The 21238-nt window shown below is 44.1% G+C and overlaps 1 protein-coding gene and 1 long non-coding RNA gene across 3 annotated transcripts; one reads left to right on the forward strand and one right to left on the reverse strand.

The window, feature by feature from the left end:
• Positions 1-538: 538 nt before the first annotated feature.
• LOC143012236 (uncharacterized) lies at positions 539-2368 on the reverse strand. Its single transcript, XR_012965030.1, has 2 exons — positions 2247-2368; positions 539-1583 (listed from the first exon to the last, which is right to left on the reverse strand). It is a non-coding gene; the product is annotated as an uncharacterized LOC143012236 (long non-coding RNA).
• Positions 2369-7354: 4986 nt separating this feature from the next.
• Positions 7355-20627, forward strand: LOC143012308 (sine oculis-binding protein homolog). Of its 2 annotated transcripts, none has more exons than XM_076165383.1 (7): positions 7355-7674; positions 10492-10621; positions 10945-11139; positions 11927-12078; positions 13810-13905; positions 14073-16007; positions 17994-20627. In XM_076165383.1, exons 1-6 carry the CDS (start codon positions 7582-7584, stop codon positions 15996-15998), a joined length of 2592 nt encoding a protein of 863 aa, XP_076021498.1. In that variant the 5' UTR covers positions 7355-7581; the 3' UTR covers positions 15999-16007; positions 17994-20627. The 2 variants fall into 2 exon arrangements, with proteins under 2 accessions (XP_076021498.1, XP_076021499.1); XM_076165384.1 differs by having other exon boundaries at positions 14094-16007.
• Positions 20628-21238: the final 611 nt, after the last annotated feature.

The following is a 21238-nucleotide window of genomic DNA, read 5'->3' on the forward strand; positions in this document are numbered from 1 at the left end:
GGATATATAAATATGTTCCCATGTTATTTGGGACTTTAAACAAGACTAGACAGTGTAGATCAACCATATTAAGTCATCAAAATGTTCCCTTCAGGCTAGCTGTGCCTTATTTGCATTATGTCATTTGCAAGTACAACCCTGAAGTGCAGACGGATATAAATAGTGGTATATTATTAAACATGGCACACTTTTGCCCGCAGTAATCATGTTTTCATTCATTGATGACTTGTTAGGACTTCAATAGAATCTCCACTGGTACTCCACATCCGCAGCCTATGTTGCTCTGGCGCTAATCCAGAGGAGATCATGGGCATTAGGGGGAAGCTGAGTCTATACGTGGCGCTGTAGCCAGCTCAGCATCTATCTGTCTAGACTGCCTGGTAGCTCCATGATGACTCCTACAACAATCACCGTTCCCGTTAACAAGCCCTATCAGGGTGGCTCTGTGGAAAGAGATCCGAGTAGATTTGGAGCAAAAGAGGAGAGGTTGATTAGTGGTTAACGTGCCGACAACAACAAGAACGGAGGAAACAATTGCTGTTGTCATTTTTCATTATTTATTGTACATTGCCATTTCTTTCATTGTCTGATTCCCACACTAACAAACATAACAACAGTCCCATTAATACAAAATATAAACTATATGGGGGAAATATAAATCATATGTTTACAAACCTATATGTTTATATAAACAGTCAATTGGGGTCTAAACCCATAGAGGCAGGGAAAAGGTGCCAGTCATACCCTCCTTAAAAAAAACCACAACTCTTTAAAAATCACAAGGCAAAACTGACATAAGTCCTGTGGCAACTTGTTTGCTACATACATATCTTTAACATGTCTAATAAAAAAGACTGATGATGCAAATTATGAAAGCGAACTGAAATGTCATCCAGTTCACTTATTTTCCCATTATGCTATGTTGCAAACATCACTTGCATAACCCCATTTTCATATCAATTCCCAGGTGAAACTGAAACCACAAAAAGAACCTCTGTGTACGCAAGTGTTCCGCATTTCGATTAAGACAAAGCAACCGCAGCCCTGAGCATCTCCAAAATGTGATGCAGCATGACTACATGAAACTAAAGCCAAAAAGGAAGTTGGGTGGGCTGCTGTTCCTTTTGATTCCATGCGAGGGGCTGGAAGGGGGGCCTTGATGATGAGCTCCATTTAAAGGTGACACCCCTTCATGGAAAGACACATCTTGAAATAACATTTTTTTTTTTGTATTATCATTTAAAGTAGATTGCGAAGGTCATCCATGTTAGTCTTGTGGTCTCTGCTCAGTGTGGTGAAGGGGAGCCGAGCTGGGCTGGGCGAGATGGGATGGGATGGGATGGGATGCGGTTGGACTGTGTTGCAGCAGAGAGAGGGTTGTGGGGGTCCAAACTTCAACAGTAGAAATGTAGGAGTGAGCCTGCCATGATGATGGGGGTCAGGAACGGGAAAATGCCTGCATGCAGTGAGAAACCTGCTGCTGTAGGGACCACAGTGGTCGCAGAGGTGGCATTAGTGGAGGTTCCATTTCCATTTCCATTTCCCATGCCTTTCATGCCCTCTGTGGTTCCCTGAGAGAGCACCTGTTCGTAGTGAGGAAGAGGGAAAGAAAGAGGAGGATGAAGCCCTATCAGTGTTGTTATAAAACTGCTGCTTGCAAAAGTGAACTGAGAGGACATTTGGTTTTCACGTCTCCAATCTGAGCTGTAGACATAATGTATAAGGCAGTGGGACACATTTTAGGTAAATAAAATCTGGGCATTTTAGCCTGTAAGTGTTAAAAGTTGGAAGTTTACTACAAAGTTTTCCCTTTCCTTTAAATAAATAAAATTAATAATTGCTACATATAATATGTAATTATCTTTTTAGAAAATGATTTGAAGTATTTTCAGAATTCCTCTCCCCTCTAGTTTCTAGGATACTTACTTAAATAAAGTACACAATCAGAGTGTGTGCAAATGAACGGATGGGCTCTGACAACAGGAACAAACCATTCTGAGCCTCTCTCTCCACCTTTGCACTAGCGAACTATTCCGGGTTTTGAAACAATGTGTGCCTACAATTCCAGATCAGGTTCATTCCTCATTCAGACCGTAATTAACAAACACATCACAAAAGAGTTCATAAAGACCATTCTACCTCTATTATTAACCACTATAATCAATAAATAAAACAAATAATCCTGAGATATAGATAAAATAATAGACTACACTACAGTAAATAATAGAATGAGAATGTTCTCATACCTGAGTTATTAAACATAAGGCGAACACAGTCACTCCAAGATGAACGATGGTCATTTTAGGCATTCTTGCAAACATTTGGCCAGATGGAGGAGCTCTGATGTGTGACGCTGCTTCTGCTGCTGCTCTGTGATGTGTTCACTGCCACCGCAGCTTTATATACCAGCAGCGCCTCCTACGTAGCCCGGAGGACAAGAACAGGCTGTCCAATGTGCGAAGGGTGGGAATGCTGCTTTTAATATAATAATATAATATCATAATAATTAATTGCAGATTATGAATATAGAATAATGACGTTTCACTTTTTTTTGGGTCGCGAAATCACGATATTGTGTGTATTTACTGTATGTCGTGATATGTGCGGGGATCTGAATTTCAAAACAAACAATTCGATATCTAAATAATGTATGGAAAATAAGTAATAGAACAATTTCTTTAAAATTTCTTCTTTTTTCTTGACAAATCAGCTGTTTGGCTTCACGATAGTTTGTGGTTAAATGTCTTCCTCCCTGTAGTGGCACTCCTTGTTTCCTCTTCACCGTAAATGTATCACCTCTGGGATCTCACCAAAACTAATAATACTGACGTCACATTTTTATATCACTTAATGATGCATTCTATAACTAATCATCTTCTTCATATTGGGCTTCTACATGTACTATATCGCTATTTGTTGTGCATACACTCACATGCGACACACAGATGTAAGTGTTAGACTGTCTGTAAATTGTGTGAATATGACAGCAGCGACACCTAGTGTTTATCTCGAGGAAAGTAAAGACTCAAAACAAGTCCATCTTTACACAGAGCTGCATAATATCCACCTGTCTCTTTCTGCTTCTGTCTGTATCAGGTGTGTGTGTGTTCACTTGATTCAAATTTGATAGATCCCAGAGTTTGGTTGACTTAATCGGAATTTCAGAACAAGTGGCCTGCTGTAAATAAAGGAAAACTTTTTTCTTCTAGTAATATATAAGATCAGATGATTTGAGAGTAACTCAAGTCTATAACATGTCTTTAAGTCTTAAAGGGGCCATGTGAGAAGTCAGGGAGGCAGACACTTATTACATCACAAAGGTTACTTCTTATCACCGTAAAAAATAGAGGTTTAACACTAAAGTCACTCCAAGAAGTTGAAAACAATACGGAATGTTTTTTTTATCTGGCAACACTCTTTGCATGTCGCTGAACCCCAAAATTAGACTTGGAAAAATGATAAGTATTTCAATAGAATTGCATGGAAATTAAGTTTTATTATCGCGAATAAACACAGCATGGAGACCAAGGAATCCTCCTGCTGAAAGATCTATTGTCCAATCAGTCAACCATGACTTAAGACCACTTACGAGCGTGGAGGAGGTTTTAAGGGGGGGAGTAGGATACGGTGGACCCTGCTATGGTGAACTCTAAGCCAGGGCCTAGACCTCCAGCCCAGTGTCTGCCATGCTGCCTCTGACCCTGACAATGATCTGGCACATCTACTGTGTGCCCAGTTGGCTCCTCCCCTCAGATGGCTGTCAGATGAGTTGGCAGGATCATCAGGATCAGGAAAAAGCGAAGATGATCTCAACCATCCCATTGATTTTATGCTTTCATATCGACTACATCTCTGTGGGCTTAAGATAATCTTTCTGGATCACGACTGTATTATCAAGTCTTTATTTGTCTTCACTTCCCTCAGCTACGGCTCCTGTGGCACAGCTGGACTCTCTTCCTCTCTCTCTCTCTCTCTCTCTCTCTCTCTCTCCCTCTCTCTCTGTCGCTTCCTTTTATTCTTATATATTTAGGATTTGTTTGTACACAGGAGGGGGCAAACAAGCTTGCCATGTCTGCAGTGGACTCCTTCCTAAAGTGGATGAGCCCAACAGGAGAATTGGTGAGATCTCCAGGTCAATGCTGCGTTCTTGTCAAATTTCCGTTGTAGTGTGTTGCTCGGCAAAACAGGATTCTCCCCACTGATGGGCCAGCCAACACAGTAATGTCCATCTTTTAATTCCGCTGATTGAATTCCCTGATTACACAGTTGGATAAACATTTATTCCAGATGTCGAGCAGAGATTTGGTTGGTTGTTACAGTTAAGCAAACATTTTTCTTCTTATTGTTTCCAGTACAGTGAGGTCCATTAATGAGCCAAGCCGCTAAACTGCATGCTGTGATATCATTCTGCCTCTGCATGAAACTCAGTGTCATTTTGACAGTAATCACGCCTTGATGAATTCCTTTCAAGCACATGACACATGATGTTTCCATGGCCAGCTGCCCCTTTTCCCTCCTAATTTGTTCCCTTTCTCCCCTTAACTGCTCCTCTTTAGCCTCCAACTTTATATGTCTCCACTTTGCAGATAATGTTGATGACCTTCTGCATACTTAAGAAAGTGTTCTGGAATGATTTGCTTTGAAACAGGATGCATTAGAAACGCTGTATAAAATAAAATAAAATAAAATAAAATAAAATAAAATAAAATAAAATAAAATAAAATAAAATAAAATAAAATAAAATAAAATAGAATAGAATAGAATAGAATAGAATAAAATAAAATAAAATAAAATAAAATAAAATAAAATAGAATAGAATAGAATAGAATAGAATAGAATAGAATGAATAGAATAGAATAGAATAAAATAAAATAAAATAAAATAAAATAAAATAAAATAAAATAAAAATTCCAATATTCACCCCCAACACTTATCAGTATGTCCTCTCATTGTATACTTAATTTTCTTAAGTTTAAGAAAACACAGTGTCATTAAGCCATTGTGAGACAGGGGGATAGTGAGGAGTTTTCCACATCACTATAATAACTTGTTTTTACCTAGAGTTTAATTAATTTGACTCATCCGGGGTCCCAAAGATGGAAATCAGCCTAAGCTCACATCTGCTCATCCTGCCTCATGAAACGTCCAAAGTCGGTAGAATGTACTTTGTTCAAGGGGCGGCTTTTACTTTATAGTGGCATCCATTGTCTAGGTCTTGTTCTATATTTATCAGCAATCAACAAATTATACTACTGTACTATAGATAAAAAGTTAACCAAAAGATATTAAAAGTTATAGATAGCTTCTGCTTGTAATTTAAATGTGGCTTCACTTTAAGGATAATTTCCAGAAACACAACTAAATCTGTCCTCAGACCAACAGAATGCATCTGCAAACATCTGACGCTTAACAACAAAGGTCAAAGACAACTTGATATCGCCCCCTAGTGGTGACGGCGCGTATCTCAGTGTGTGGGTCATTTCATCCATCCTCTCTTAACTGGCAGAGTAAATTCACTGTAATCATGATGTATCCATGGACAGTAATGCAAATAATAATACACAAAGCGGGGCAATTGTTATGATTCAATCCAGATGTTATGGATTGTAATGTTAGGCTCATAAATACAGCCTGTAGTCATCTGCCATTTGTCTAAGTGGATTTCAGAGGGAATAGTGAGCCTTCACTCCCTGGAGAAAGGGGGACATCGCTCCCTGCAGAGGCACCAGATGTGCGCTGTTATGGAGAAGGGGAGAGAGAGGGGGCCATTGTGAGGCATCAGATAAGCTCCTTTCCCAAAGCCTGGACCGGATCGGGTATCATCAGCGGGTCTACGAGGGGGCGAAACCCAAGCTGTGCGCACTGGATTGGGTTTCTGTTTACACGAGCGTGGTCCCTGGATTCCTCCAACCAGAGCAGACCGGAGAGGAGAGAGAGAGAGAGAGAGAGAGAGAGAGAGAGAGAGAGAGAGAGAGAGAGACCCTCCTATCCTGTCTGACTGACTACCTGTCTGTCTCTCAGCGTGGCGGTTGGTGACTTAAGTGAAAGTTCCGAACATGGACATGAAGTGAAAGCTCACAGGCCGCGTTCAATTCACACACCAGTGGAAATAGTGTGAATCCTTATAACTGCTTTATATTTAAAGGTGTTAACTCTACATTTGAGAGCTAATGGTGTTTTGCATTACATAAAAACACATTTCTACGTTTATTGCCAGTTGTTTGTGTGACTTCAGGTCACGTCCATCTTTTCATCACCGGCCGTGAAACCCTATACTGTCATAAATCCTCTGCCCTTTACCATCAAGAATAACCAGGGGACAAATGTTTACTTCCACTGCTCTTTTTTGCACACACACACCCACACACACACTTAACTCCCATGTAAATCCTACCCTCAGGCCCTAGCTACGGAAAGGAGGCTCCTTGGCCAAATGTTAATATTTCAGGTGTTGGTTTTGTGTAGCGCGCGCGCGCGCACACACACACAGAGAGAGAGAGAGAGAGAGAGAGAGATCAAACAGATGCCATCGGAGAAAGCCCCAAACATTCTGCCATGGTATCATTTAACTCACAGCGCTTTTCATCTCTTTATTTTAAGACAAGAGTATACAGACAGTGTTTGTACTGTGTCCCCTTAGATAAAACACGGTCTTCGCATTCCTCGTGAAATGTATCTGTTGAGATTTGGGAGGGGTGGGCGCCAGGTGTTGGGTTACATCAAATCAGAGGGCCCTCCCTTTCTCCCTGCTCCCCGCTACGGAGAAGGGCGTCAAGCAACGCAGAGAAAGTAGAAATACGACCGGTAGTGAGGCGTAGGTGACTTTCACAATAAAAGCAGACAACAGGTTTCGTCATTGCTTTTCAAAAGGAAATTGGCAGGACACACACGGAAATAAGTCTTAAGTCAGTTTTGTCCACCAATATCATGATTGCATTAGTTTAATTGAAGGTTAAAGTGTTGTATGTAGTAGTGCTGATAGAAACTCCCAAAGTGCATTTTGTAAGGATTTTCTAAAATATCGTGTTATTGATTTTTTTGAATGTCAAAGCTTTTTAAGATAATTAATTTAGACTTTTTTTCAAAGTTGTTTGGGTTTAATCGTTGTTGGAGGGTTGCCTTTTAAAAGTTATCACTGGTCACATAATTACTTGAACAGATACAGCTAATATTTTACTCTTCTTTTTTTAGTCAGCCTGACATGAAAGAACACTGAATGCGCTGGTACTTATCGTATTACTATTTTGTCATTCTTACTCCGAGGGCGTAAACGTTACACCGCTTAGTCAATAGGCGCCTACATTAAAAGTCCTAACCGGAAATAGTTTGTTGAGCGTGAGCGGAGGCTTGACACTGTCGGGGGAAGAGAGTGGGGATTGTTAGGCTGCTGAGCCTCCAGCCTGAGCGCACGCATGTTCACTGGACTCAATGGTGTGAAGCCCTAGGTGAGGGACTTAGACGCCCGGGAATGACAGCCGCTGTCACCGGCAGTGACAGCTTTCTCTCTGCGGTACTCCACTAAAAACCTCTCCAGGTGACAACCAAACACCGACCCGGATCGGATCTAGCCAGACTAGGACTATGCCAGAGATGGAGAAAGGGAGACCACCGGAAAATAAACGCAGCAGGAAACCCGCGCACCCTGTAAAGAGGGAGATCAACCAGGAGATGAAGGTGAGCTGGCGGTGGGGGGCGATCTGAGTCGTTTTCGTGTGTGGAGGGGGGGGGGATTCCTCCTGAGGTGTGTCAGTGAACGCACCATAACTTCTTTACGCGTAAAACATCTTTCAGTAACTGCGCACACTTACTTCTCTGCTGGGAAACAACCAGGACACATTCATATTGGTTCCACGATATAAGAAGACAAGTTATGAGTAAGTTTGAGACGCGTTGATTTAAATCAAAAAGCACTTTTTTACCAGTAAAAACAAAGGTAATTTCAATTTCTCTGCGTAATCTTAATAGGAAGTATCGCCGCAAAGAGACGCGGGTGTGTGTGTGTGTGTGTTAGATTTAGACACCGCAGATGTTAGCAGTGGATAAGAATCTGGCCTTTGCCTTCTCGTGACGCCATGTCAGGCCAGCTGTGGCCGAACGCGTACACTGTAATGTCCAGTGGAGATCCAGATGTGCGTCACTTCTTCCTCGCTCCTGCAATGCGCACATTTGCTTGTGTACCACATCGGGTTTACCAGAGAGAGAGCGAGAGGGGGAGAGCGAGAGAGAGAGGACATGTATATCCTTTAAATAGCCTCCCCTCAACCTTACACTGGAAAAAGTAAACTGCCCCTATCAGATTTTTTTAAACATCACACCAAGTTGTTCAAATATCACTTATAAACAACATAATTACAGTCACTCTTCACTTCTAACAAAACAATCTCTATAAGTTTGAGGAAGCTTGCTGCATAACCAATAATTAGTTAAATCACAGTAACAGGCACGATTCCCTCCCACCGACATGAGCCTATTACTACATGGAAACCAATACATGGATTGTCTGCTTTGTTTGGGTTTGGACATTTGGGCTATTTGAGACCTGTGAGTGTGGTTGGTAACAGATATTCAAGGCACCTTCAACCACGAGCTGAGAAATCTAAAAAGACAAGCCGTTTTTTAAGGGGGGGGGAGAGGGCGAGAGAGAAAGATGCTGGCCTGCGTGAGAGAGGAAATGTGCTCTTTCTGTGTAAGTGGTTTGGATTGTAGCGTTTGATATCCAGGGGAGGTGTAGTGTTACAACTTAACTAATTTTAATCAAAACACGTGAAACGCTATCCCCGCTTGATGTAAGCCTGCCTGGGCTCAATCTCGGGGTCGGCCCCGGTTTGTTGCCTTTGGCTGCAGCCCTCTCTGTGGTTTGGGATATGGCTTGTCACTCTCACAAAGCAGATGTTTGTCTGAACTGCCAAAAAGAAACAAAAACAACATTGTGGGGAAGTGGAGGGAGGGGTGAAAAAATATGGCTGTCTTTCACTAATAAGAAAACAGAAAGAGGGCTAAATGACACGGAGCTCTGTGCACTGTAACTTCAAGGAAAGTTGTGACCCCTCCTCCTCGACATAATCATTAAAGTCTTGCGTGGGACGGCGTGATACCCTGACAGAATCGTGCTTGATTCGAAACATACAGGGACCCAACCTGAACCAAACAGGACTCGCAGCAGGGTAACCGAGTCTGACGATGTGAACCTTTTAAAATAAGTGTGTGGAATTATGAAAGGGCACAGGGAAAAGACAGTAAGAGCTTTCTAGGGCAGCTGAGGTCTGGCCCAGTGTTGTCTCAGTAATACATCTGTTTCAACACCGCATTCGGACCTACTCCCTCCACGTCAGACCCCGAGCACAGCACCAGACACCGGATATTTAACTTTAATCATCGTTAGGCATATTTAGCTGGATATGATACCACTGCTTGCACTCACCCACACACTCTCTCTTTCTCTCTCTCCTACACACACACACACACACACACACACACACACACAGCAGAAAGTGAGCAAGCGAAGGGAGAGATCCATTTCTTTGAGGCCCTAGTGCAGAGCAGAGGTCGGAGTGAGGAAAGCAGGGGGAAAGAATGTGCAGTCAGTACTACAGCGCTGCTACAACACCGCCACCACCACGGCAGACTGGCTGCACTGGAAAAGGGTGAAACCTGAGAGGCAGAGCCGTGTCGGGTGTCGGGGCTGGAAGGTGCTGGGGCGGAGGGGAGGATGGTGAAGATGGGAGGTTGTGTGGGTGGTGGGGCGGCAGAGTGGGGAGACAGAAGAGAGAGAAAGTCAGGCGAGGGGAGGGACAGGGAAGACTAGCGAGGGACAGAGAGAGAGAGAGAGAGTTGGACATTGGAGGGAGCAGGAGAGAGAGAGAGGGAGAGAGAGAGAGGAGCGGGGCATTTCCGAGAACCGTGGGACCTCGCTGTGGTGTAGGGTGTCCCGCTCTGATTTCTGCCCGTTCCGGATCGGGTTTCTCCTCCAATCCGGTTCTCCCAAAAAGCCACAGAAGAGAGGTGGGTGGATAAAGAGAGAGAGACCTTTGTGGGGCTTTTTTTTTTTTTTTTTCATCTGGTCGTAATAAAAAAAAAGGGACCACACATCCCATCTGCGGAGAACAGTTTTCTTTTCTCCCTCTTTTTTCCAATTAAAAGAGATAAACAAAGGATGATTCATAGATTTCACACTGGTGTTAGGTTTTAAACCTTTCCGTCTCAGATTTAGCAAGAGTAAACAACTTGAATACATCATGGAAAAAATCGTCATTCTGTACTCCACTGTGCTCGTATTCATTTCCCCGGCTCGGCCCGGGCTGAGAATGAAGCCCATGCATTGATTCAGAGTAGGAAGGTCTGATTATGTTTAACATGGGATAAAAAGTTCCACTAACAACCCCAAGATGTAAGGTCAGAATTTCCCATTTGCAGGCAGCCTGTGGCTCAGTTACCGTATCCCTTTACATAGAATGTTAATCAGTGATTTCTTTTCCTCCTTTCCTCATCCAGACGTTCGCAGAGAGCACTATGAACGAGCTGCTGGGCTGGTACGGCTACGACAAGGTCGAGCTCAGAGACTCTGAGGCCGGCGAGATTCGAAACTACAGAGAACGCCGTCAGCATGTGTCTGTGCTCAAAGGTGAGGGCAGGTGTCTGTCGTCGTCGTCTGAAACACACGACCACCTAACAGGTTCTGCAGGTTGAGCGCAGACATTGAGTCACTGCCGCACAGATTTGCCAGACGTACTCTCCTGTAGCTGCAACTTAGCCGATTCCTCTCGGGTTTCATTCATTATCATACAGCTATGGTTTCTTCACATGTCTGTACTCAAACTCTGTATGAGGCATTGTTACAGGTACAACAGTTATTACAGTATCCAGTAGACATTCTGTGGAGTTATAGTATCATATTTCCATGAAAAATCCAAATCTGTGTCATGATGATACCTTTATGTCTTCCAGAAAACTCGTTGCCAAAACCCAAATGTGCGGACACCAAAGTCAGTCACTCAGTCTTGGCAATGAAGAGTGGAGAGAGAGAGTCCTCCAGCGTCTCCTCTTCCTCACCCTCCTCTTCCTCAACAAGTTCATCCCTGACCAGCCCCAAGGAGCACAAGAGTGCTCCTGTCATTGTCCCCCTCATCAAACCATCTGCAGGTAGACTAAACTGCCACCTGGGTATCGATTTTGCAAATAATAGACATTATTATGATAACATTGGCACATATCATCTCTTGTACCGCTCACTTGTACCACATTCTTATAGCAAAATGGCCAAAGTGCAAGGTCAAGCTGCTGTGGATGGAGCAGGCAGGGGTTCAGTAACTTGCTCATAGGCATAGGTAGTCCTAGAACCTGTAGAACCTTCTTCACATTCCAGTTCTTTGGTGCCATTACGTAGTTCCATTAAGCTAATGTGTCAAAGGTATGTGCAGATACTGTAGATCACCAGAGGGGCTGAACAGGCTGAGACAACATTCATCTTAACCTAATAACATACTGACCCAAAGAAATAGAAACTATGATGATGATAATAGAACTTTAACGTCTCATTTAAATGACACTTGAGAAGCAGAGTTAGTTTGAGTTGCTGTAAATTATGGTGACATAACAACAGAACAGGTATTCCTTTCTGTTGACTTCTGTCCAAATGGAAGAGATACACTTTCAGTCAGCTAAAATCTGACAGCTGTTCGCATATACAGGGAGCTGGGTATCGCTAATATGTCAGATGGCATTTTATGTCACTTTAAATCCTCTATTATCAACACCAGTCTCACTCAGTGGCCTTAAAAGATCTCCTGACCACAACTGTCTCACAAAGCTATTCAGAATAAGGCTTTTGCACCACAGCTGGGTAATGATACCTTAAGTGATTCCTTTGACCTTTTCACCTTTGCTGACTGCAACCCTCACCTTTCCTCTGTCTTTCTCCCCCCTGCAGTGGAAGATGTACAGAATGTGCAGATAGTGTGTGTGTGGTGCCAGAAGGAAGGCGTCAAGCGTTACTCGCTGTGTATGGGTGCAGAGCTCAAGAGTTTCTGCAGTGAGAAGTGCTTCGCTGCCTGCAGACGGGCCTACTTCAAACGCAACAAGGTCAGTATTTAAGAAGAAGGTGCAATTATCCTAAGAAAAATGCAAAGACCCTCCACTCAGTTATCTTACTTAGATACTATTATAGTTGGAGAGTGTGTGTGTATGTACATTTATATATGTCAATACAACGATCACCAATCGCCTCCAACCTTCCCAGAAACACTATGTTAAGGAGCTGGGCAGCAGGAAGGAGGGTCAGGGGAGGCTGGGGTTAGGGTAATGGGTAGGGCTGGGGTGAAGGGGGTGAAATATCAGGGGCAGGATGTTACGGGAGGGTTGTTTCCCTTTGGGCAAGTTCTGTCTGCTCTAGTTCTGGCTAATGTGCCGTCTTTTCACGGTGGGGGTAGGCCAGTTTGATTAGGTCCATATATGTTAAAAGAATTCTTCCCCCGCCCCATCAGGTACATCAAACCACCCGAGAAGCTAATGTCAAGGAGTCATGCAGAATTTAAAGCAGAGTTAACAGTTAAAACACAGTTACACATTTACAGGCTTCAGTTGTTCATGTTGATATTGGAATTATTTTATTTTATTTTATTTTATTTTATTTTAATTTAATTTAATTTAATTTAATTTATTTTATTTTATTTTATTTTATTTTATTTTATTTTATTTTATTTTATTTTATTTTATTTTATTTTATTTTACTTTGCATGTTAAGAAGCATAACGATAAATGAGACATATTTAGTATAGGCTTAATTTCATCTTTAGTCTGTGGCCAGATTTTACAGGGCCACCAAAAAAAAGTACATTTACACATTTCACCAACACACACATATACTTGCACACATGTGCCAGATGTCCATCATGCATAAACAGAAGACAGGAATTACTAACAGACCTTCAGAACCCATTGAAGTTTGGGGTTATAAAGCTAGCATAGGAATGGTGGGTGGGAGGTCAAAGTAGAGGACACATAGTATCACATTCACGTTAATGGAGGAGGACTCAGCCATTAAGTGGCTTTGGTCTGGAGGACAGGGAACAACAACTATGGAGAACTACTCTGATGCACATTACTGTGATTTTTCACCTTCCATTACGGCACGAAGATCCCCTCTTTAGAGGTACAAGGTGATGAGCACAGATATCATCTTTCACCCTCGCTGTTGTTTATACTGTGCTTGGTGTATTCACACGACAACAGAGACAAAAAGAGGGCTGAACAGGCTGCTTGCAACAAGCCCTCTAGTTTTTCAGAGGCGTAGAGGAAAGCATTGCTGTTGGCTTGTCCTTGCTTGTCTGAGAGGAAGGCCAGGAGGCCTGGGGCGAGGTGTCCACTTTCAGTGCATACCTTACCTTCAGCTGCCTCATGTTTCGTAACTCAACACGACTCAATGGGTCACAGAGATGGGGGAGCACTCAGATCCACCAAAGATCAGCTTACATAAATCAAGAGGAATTTCCGAAATGAATACTGGCAAGACCATTACCAATATGACAATACATCATCTACATTATCTCCCTGCCCAGTTGTAGATATCATATCTATTTCACAACATAGTGATTTCTCTTTGTTTTACTGTCTCCAACCTTAATGACAATGCAAAACATTTAAGCTCATTTTGTTTTTGTTATATAAGACCTGGTCTGATTTGATTGAAAGCAACTGTTGTTAGATCATCATTAATTGGGGGATTGATCCATCACGAGTAGGGTGTAATCAGATCTGACCAGCTGTTTCAGAGCAGTTTTTATCATGTTTGTCACTGTGGTTTTCCTCTGTCAGGCCAGAGATGAAGACCTTCATGGGGAGAGGTCCCCACAGCACCCCCATACCGATGACTCATCCAGGCTGGTGTTGAAGATAAACAGCAACATGCGAGTAAGAGCACACAATCAGTGTATCATTGGTAATCATATCATCAGATTAAGTGGCTGTTACTGCATTCTTCTGACCTTTAAATATTGTGGTGGAATGTGTTTATCTACCATTACTTGAACATTTATAAGCTTTCCCGTGAGATCTTTCACTTCAATGACCCCCCACAGTCTCTCTCCCCTGTGCCACAGGTATGTGACTGGTGCAAGCATGTCCGTCACACTAAAGAATACCTGGACTTTGGCTCTGGTGAGGAGAGGCTCCAATTCTGCAGCACCAAGTGTCTGAATCAGTACAAGATGGATGTCTTCTACCGAGAGGCCCGTGCAGCTCTCACCAGCTCCAGCTCCAGCCCAGGCAGAACCAGCCAGGACGGGAGGGGGGAGAGCGGTGTATCGGGGCAAAAGCTACTCACTCCGGAGTCTTGGAACAGTAGCAACAGTTCAGGGGAAGCCCGTCATAGAACCCTATCCCCTAAAGGACCTACACCCATTCATGGATCAGCAGCATCCACCTCCATATCTCCCTCAGAGGCTTCTTCATCCTCCTCCAAGGTCCCTGTCTCAGGGCTGAGGACACTGGAAAGGTCCATCCACCCTCCTCCACATTTGGAGATGTCGCCCCACCCTAGCCCTCTGCCTCCCCCTCCACGTTCCTCTCTGGAGCACCAGCCCATGCATCAAATGCCCATGCCGTTCATTAGACCACCTCTTCATGCCCAGGGCCTGAAAAGCCCTCTTGCCAATCCTCACAGACACCCAGGCCCTCCTTCTAGCCCCATTCACAGGCCTCCCCACTCTCCCCACCTACAGCCCCCCACCTCCTCTTCCATGAATCCCCCCGGAATGATGCATCCTTTCCCTGGGGCCTACTTCCCTGGCTTGCACTCCCCTCCTCTGAACATGATGCCCAGAGGTCCTGTCCCAATGCCTCCTATGATGAACTTTGGTATTCCTTCCTTTAGCCCCCTTCTCCCCCAGCCCACTGTTCTGGTGCCTTATCCCATCATCGTTCCTCTCCCTGTCCCCATACCTATTCCTATCCCAATTCCAATCCCTGCTAAATCAACCCAAGAAACCCAGAGTCACAGTGGAGTAATCCAGCCTGTGCCAGAGGGAGCAGACAGGGGTAGATCCAGGGCTACTAGGCCACTCTCTCCAGGGATCACTGAAGTGGACAGAAGACTTGTAGCAAGCATATTGGCCAAAACCTTTACTCAGGGTCTCCTCTCACCCAGTGACACTAACACAAGGGACACAGATTGGGTTAAATCTGAGAGACCATTCCCTTCCCCAGCATCCACACCCCACAGTGGAACATCCTCCCCTAGTACACAACTCAATGAAATCCCCTTCTCACCTCCAAGTTCAGAGGGTCTAACAGACTATAAGCAGCAGCAGTCAGAAAGACAGGTCATCCAGAGGGTTCTTCAAAGGACACAAGTGAAGCTGGAGCCCAGCACCAATGGTGTGGTCGACTTATCAGGGCTTGGGGAGTCAGGAACTGGGCAGGGTACCAGATTAGGCCTTCATGACATTATCAGACCCACACCTTCCCTACCACAATCCCCCTCACAAGACATTGTCTACCATCACCAGGACAACAACGCCCCTTCGTCACACACCCCAACTAGCCCCAGAGTGGGCAGCCATCTATATGATGCCACACCTTCTGCCATGAAATCACATGACCATGGGCCCAATGGGATGTCCCCATCATCTACGCCTCCCAGCGCAGACTTCTCCCTACCACAGAGAGCAGCACCACCCCCTGACCCTCCGCTCAGCGAGCTGGAGGCTATCAAAGAGAACAAGTGTTCTGTGGTTGGCCCAGTTCAGGTTGAAGGCCCAGTCGGCGAGACAGAGGAGCCTTTAGCTGTCGTCGGAGAGGTAGGAGAAGACCCCCATGTTCCTGATGAGGACCATGCCTATGCCCTGCCCACAGCACCTAAGACAGGGGCGACCACCACCCCGCTGCTCTTGCCCAAACTCAGGGACAAGGGTAGCCTCCGTAGCCCTCCTAATCTGCCTAGTGCTGGAGACATGGAGCCAGCTCTGAAGAGGCGGTGCCTGCGTATCCGTGATCAGAATAAATAGAGGATGGAGGTATGTTATCATTGAGTTATTCATGAGAAGAGAAAAAAAACTAGTAGGTCTTATTCATCTGCAGGAAATGGTTAAATTCCTAGCATTTATTGCGGCTTGCCCAATCACCACATGAGATGGATTTGCACCATCAAGGTAATTTCTTTTGGCTTTGTAAATACAGGCGCACTCTTTTTGGTACTGTTTATGCAGGGCGAGCTTAATCACAGGTCACACAGTGTGCGCGTGGTCACCAAACAGCATGGCGCCAAAGACAGAGAATCCCAGTAACCTGGCACTCCTCAGGGCTCTAAGGTTACAACAGGGAAAGGAGGTGGAGGGCACAGACAGTGAGAGTCACTTTGAAAGGAGATCTTTTCACCACAGTCGCAGTGCTTTGTTTGTTGCATGGCAGCCTGTTCTATCAGACAAGTGTGTTTGTAAGAGCGCGACGAAGAGATTTGTATGTTTTCCTCAAATCAGCTATTATTGGTAGTCATTTGGAATGACGGAGAGAAAGTAGGAGAAGGATCGAGCGAGGTTGACAGAGTGTCGCACCCCAAGTCAAAATCTTTGCTTTCTTACAGTATGAGGCAGCGCAGACGTCGGTTTGAGGTTGCCGTGTAGAGACGGAGGTGATTGTCAGGCAGACTACAAGGCGCTGTGAATATGAGAGCCAGCCCTCAGTGATAGAGCTCTGGGCCTTCATCAGAAAACACAAGGGCAGATCCAGGGTGATCCAGTTACACATGTCATAATGACACCCTATTCTGGCTTCAACTCCTCACTCCCATGTAGGAGTTCAGTTCTGTCCTCTCTTCTCTCCTTCCTTCCTTTTCCTTCTCTTCTCTCACCGCCGCTGTCCCCTGCCAACCAGATGTTGTTAGAATGGAACAGAAAAGCCTTCTTACTTTGGACCAGTCAAAGTGGCCTCTTGATTTCACTTGCCTGATTGGTCATCCACATGCCCGTAACACCACCCATCAACTTCACCCGCTGGTATCTGGCTATAACAAGATCATGTTACCATTTTTACTGTACGTGCTGAGATCAATCCGCTGATACCGAAGAGACGGTTCGGATTTCCACTGGCCTGCTTTTGTCTCTGGTTTTTCCCAGCAAGCCTCCAAAGGGCAAAGGTCACATTAAGATTTGTGTTTAAAAATAATGGGTGTTGATGCAGAAAGCACCATATGAGCGGTTATCTTATACTCCAAAACGTTATCTGCCAAAGCATAACAAGATTCCCTTTCACTAAATGAGTTCCCACTTTACTCTTTGTCATTTGTTGTGGTTTTCTCCGTTCCCTTAGTAACCGATACATATGAAATCACAGCATGCTGCTTGTGTTGTGCAGGGTGGATTTATGGCCCTGCCGCTCTGTGTAACAGGAGCTTGTTGGCTTATATGAATGACTTAAGCTTGCCACCTCTCTGCTCTGAGGTGAACACTGCTGTCCTGTTCTATTGTCTCTGCCGCTAAACGTCTTTTTAAAAAAAAGCTCCCTTTCCGACAGAATTAGCAGCCAACTGGAGTATTTCACCTCAGGAAATAGCCTGTTTTTTCATCTCAGTTTTCCTTGCCTTTATTTGGGATATTTTATAGCCCCGTGTAATCCGATCCTACCACATGGGTATTCGCTGAGCGTTTGAAACTAAAACGCAATGGGACAGAGGGAGTACCGAACCCTGGTTTGGCCCTTACATGTGTGTGTGTGTGTGTGTTTATGTAGAATATGTGTGTTTAGATGACTGTTTGAGTGTGTGAGTGAGAAAGAGGCCAGATGTTCCCTGTTTGATTGTGCCCTCTGCGACAGTTATCTGAGTGTCAACATGTCTGAAAGCCTCGCTCTCAGTGTTTATGTGGAATGGACGGATTAGGCGGGGCTTGATGTAAAATGTGGCATAAATGGGAATGACTCAGTCCAGAATCTGTAAGGTCTCACCACCCTGTCTGTCTCTGTCTCTCTCTCTCCCCCTCCCTCCCTCCCTCCTCCAACTAATGAAGGGACACCCTGTTATACACTGTATGGTGGTGCCAGATTCAGTGCCACGCCCTCTTGTGGACAACACCAGCGCTAACACCCTTCGTCCCGTTCCTCAAGCCTGTCAGCCCCACCAGAGTGTCATTCTGCCTGCAGCCCAGCAGGGTGCCAACCTAGGAAGCAGTCCAGATGGCCATATTATTACAAGCCAACGTGCGGGAAGAACACAACACAGTCACACATTTCGTCCTGGACCAAAGAGCAGAGCAGAGCTGGCCAGTGTGTAAAGTTGTGCTCAGTGAGTGGGTGACATGGAGAATCTCCCTGTCTGACATCGGCTCTAACGTGTGTGCACGTTTGTGTGCCTGCGCGTGTGTATGTGTGTGTGTGTGTGTGTGTGTGTGTTTGTTGCCCAGATGCACTCCTCCTCCTCCTCCTCCTCCTCCTCCTCCTCGCCTTACTCCACACAGCAGACAGGGCTCTGATCAGCCTTGTGTGGTCTTCTCAGATGGAGCCTGAACATGATCTCTTTCCAGGGGAAACGGTTTGTTTTCTCTGCCCGGCTTACACAAAGAGCCACATTGTTCCTCTCCCCATATCCCACGCTGACTCCCCACTCCAGGTTTTGGGTTACCTGGCCGACAGGGGCTCAGACTTCAGGAGCTTTTTTTATTTTTTTGACCGACAGCCAGGAATATATACGCTTCTCCCCTCCACCTCGCTACCCAAACCAAATACAGTACACAGTACAGTAACCCATTACTTCTGAGGTTTTAATTCCCCACCACTCATTTTGTGTGATTTCTGCTCGACTCCCATCAGCAAAGGAAAGAGATTCTGCTGAGATTGAGACTTTATCCTCGGGCAGGTCACATGCTGCGTGGAGAGATTCTGTCTGGGCCGTGAAGACGAAAGACTGAGTAATATAACAGAATCTCTGAGGAGAGGAGAGGATGCCCCCTGTGCCTCCTCACAGCTATGTAAGCGTACAGTATATGGAATGTATAAGAGGACGCTCACTGATAAACAGTAATCTGAGATGGTTTGCTCACACTCGTCCTGATGACGCTGGTCTATAGATGTGTGATCGTCATCATCTTAACTGATCTGCCAAACCTTTTGTTGCAAACCAGAATTAGAATCACTTTCATCACCGAGTGCTATGCATGTACCTGGCAATTTATCATATATTCCTGAACATATATGGCACATCACAATTAAACTGATCCTGATTCTGATGTTGTTGTAACTGGCTCTGATCAGATGATTTTTTTTTTAGAAAACAGGCTTGTCATATTACCAAATGTGGTATTAGTTCCACCATCAAGCGCTGTTGTATGCAGCGATCAGTATTACACTCCCCTCTGTTGGGGATACCTAATGAGATTTGATCCAGTTAGATCACTTAGAGGCTTTGTCAACACTCGGCCCCCCATTGTATGATTTCAGTTTTTCCAGTTGTACACCACACCGCTACTACAATGATGTTATATTAATTTATGGTTGACACATCTGTAGATTTTCACAAAAAGTGCTTTATTTCATCACTTGTTTTTCCTTTGGTGATTGTAATTTTGTGAGTGCCGAACTTCTTAATGCCCCTTTGTTTAAACGTTTGAAAACTGTATCCCCACTAGAGAGCAGTGTTTGCCTTTGTAACTTTGCACCTGCCTGTTTGTGAGACGGAACAGAAGCTTGCAGTCTGTCGAAACACTGCATTCAATGCCAGCTGACATTTGATATTCAGTGCCAAGCCAGGAGCTTTACATTCATGCCATTATGTCATTCTCCAGTTTGTAGACTCTAGTTGTATGACTTAAGACTCGGACTTGGAGCAGCGTAAACATGACTTGCAACTTGACTTTGACTTTGACACCAGTGACCATTGGACCTTTGAATGACAGAGTTGATCAGCAGAGCCACTTTGGAATTAGGAATATACCAAAGATAACAGTTAATTACCTACATTTCATGTTACAATCTATGTTGGTTTTGGTCACATTATAATTGATTTGGATAAACACTAATTTGAGAAAAATCTTGATTGGTGGAAATTGACTACACCCATTATTATTTTTGGAAGAATACATTTTTAAGGATTCAGAACTCAAAGTTCAAGACTTGTGACTTGACTTGCCTAACTGAATTGGGACTTGACCTGAGTGCCAATGATGTGCAAAACCATGACTTTCTCCCACCTCTCCTATCCTCACACCTAAGCCTTGCCTATGAGTTTAGCAGTGTCATACAAGGAGAACACAGGGGGAAGTCAGCTGCCTTTCAAAGGCTTCTAAATGAAGAGTTCAACAGACAGACCCCTGGTAGAGTAATCATCATGGCCTACACTTAGAATAACTCCCAATGTGACCCATCCCTGCCACCACAGAACCGCATTCCAAAAGGACATGCCAATCAGGCGTGTGTGTGTGTGTGTGTGTGTGTGTGTGTGTGTGTGTGTGTGTGTGTGTGCGCCTACAGCAGCAACATATTTCACTGTCTCCCCCCTCATTCCAGCATACATCCTCACCACAGGTCATGCCATTATGTCAGCGTCATCCTAGGCTGGCGAGGAGACTATGTCAACAGCCTGTATGAGTCAGTGATGACATCACTCCCTGCAGATAGCTATGGTGTCAAAAAGTGGCCCTCTGCTCTGACCCCCCCCAAAAAAGACAATTGAGACTCACATGACTGGTTTTAATGCACATTTTAATCATTGCCATTGCTGACCATATATTTGTGTTAATCCAAATGCTTTGTGTCAGAAATTATATTGCTATTGGTACTTTGTGACCTCCCCTGTCTGAGTTTTAGCACACTGTCTGAATAGACTATACACAGATTGTTTGTATTTGAATACAGTAACCAAGAGTTTGGTGGAGACCTCTTTGTAAAGTAAAATAAATAAAAGTTATTGTATAAGAGCAGGTAGACGCCTGGTGTATGAAGTTCTTTTATTTATTCTGTTTATTTTATATATGACTTATATGATTACTTTGGCATTGAATATAACAATCAGGGTAAATGTAATAATTATAATGATTATAACAACAAAAAATAACTAATACTCTTTCCCAATAAATCTGGATATAATATAATGTACACATAATTATTAGGTAAGTAGGTATAATTATATTTATCCTAATGCACAGACAAAAAACAAAGTATAACTCAGAACTTAGGCATGGCCTGCTCATTTACAACAGTCCACGTAAACTTCTATTTTTAGAGTCAGCATGTCTGCAGGCAGCTCATCAGCATTCCCAAA

Source organism: Genypterus blacodes, unplaced genomic scaffold (genome assembly GCF_046128005.1).
Source record: "Genypterus blacodes isolate CSIRO-AG114 ecotype Tasmania unplaced genomic scaffold, CSIRO-AGI_Gbla_v1 ptg000143l_1, whole genome shotgun sequence".
Classification (NCBI taxonomy): Eukaryota; Metazoa; Chordata; class Actinopteri; order Ophidiiformes; family Ophidiidae; genus Genypterus; species Genypterus blacodes.

Coding starts and splice junctions, on each gene's coding strand:
- LOC143012308 (XM_076165383.1), top strand. CDS start 7,582: ATGCCAGAGATGGAGAAAGGGAGACCACCGGAAAATAAACGCAGCAGG. Junction 11,140..11,926: donor CCTCATCAAACCATCTGCAG/GTAGACTAAACT, acceptor TCCCCCCTGCAG/TGGAAGATGTACAGAATGTG. Junction 13,906..14,072: donor AGATAAACAGCAACATGCGA/GTAAGAGCACAC, acceptor GACCCCCCACAG/TCTCTCTCCCCTGTGCCACA.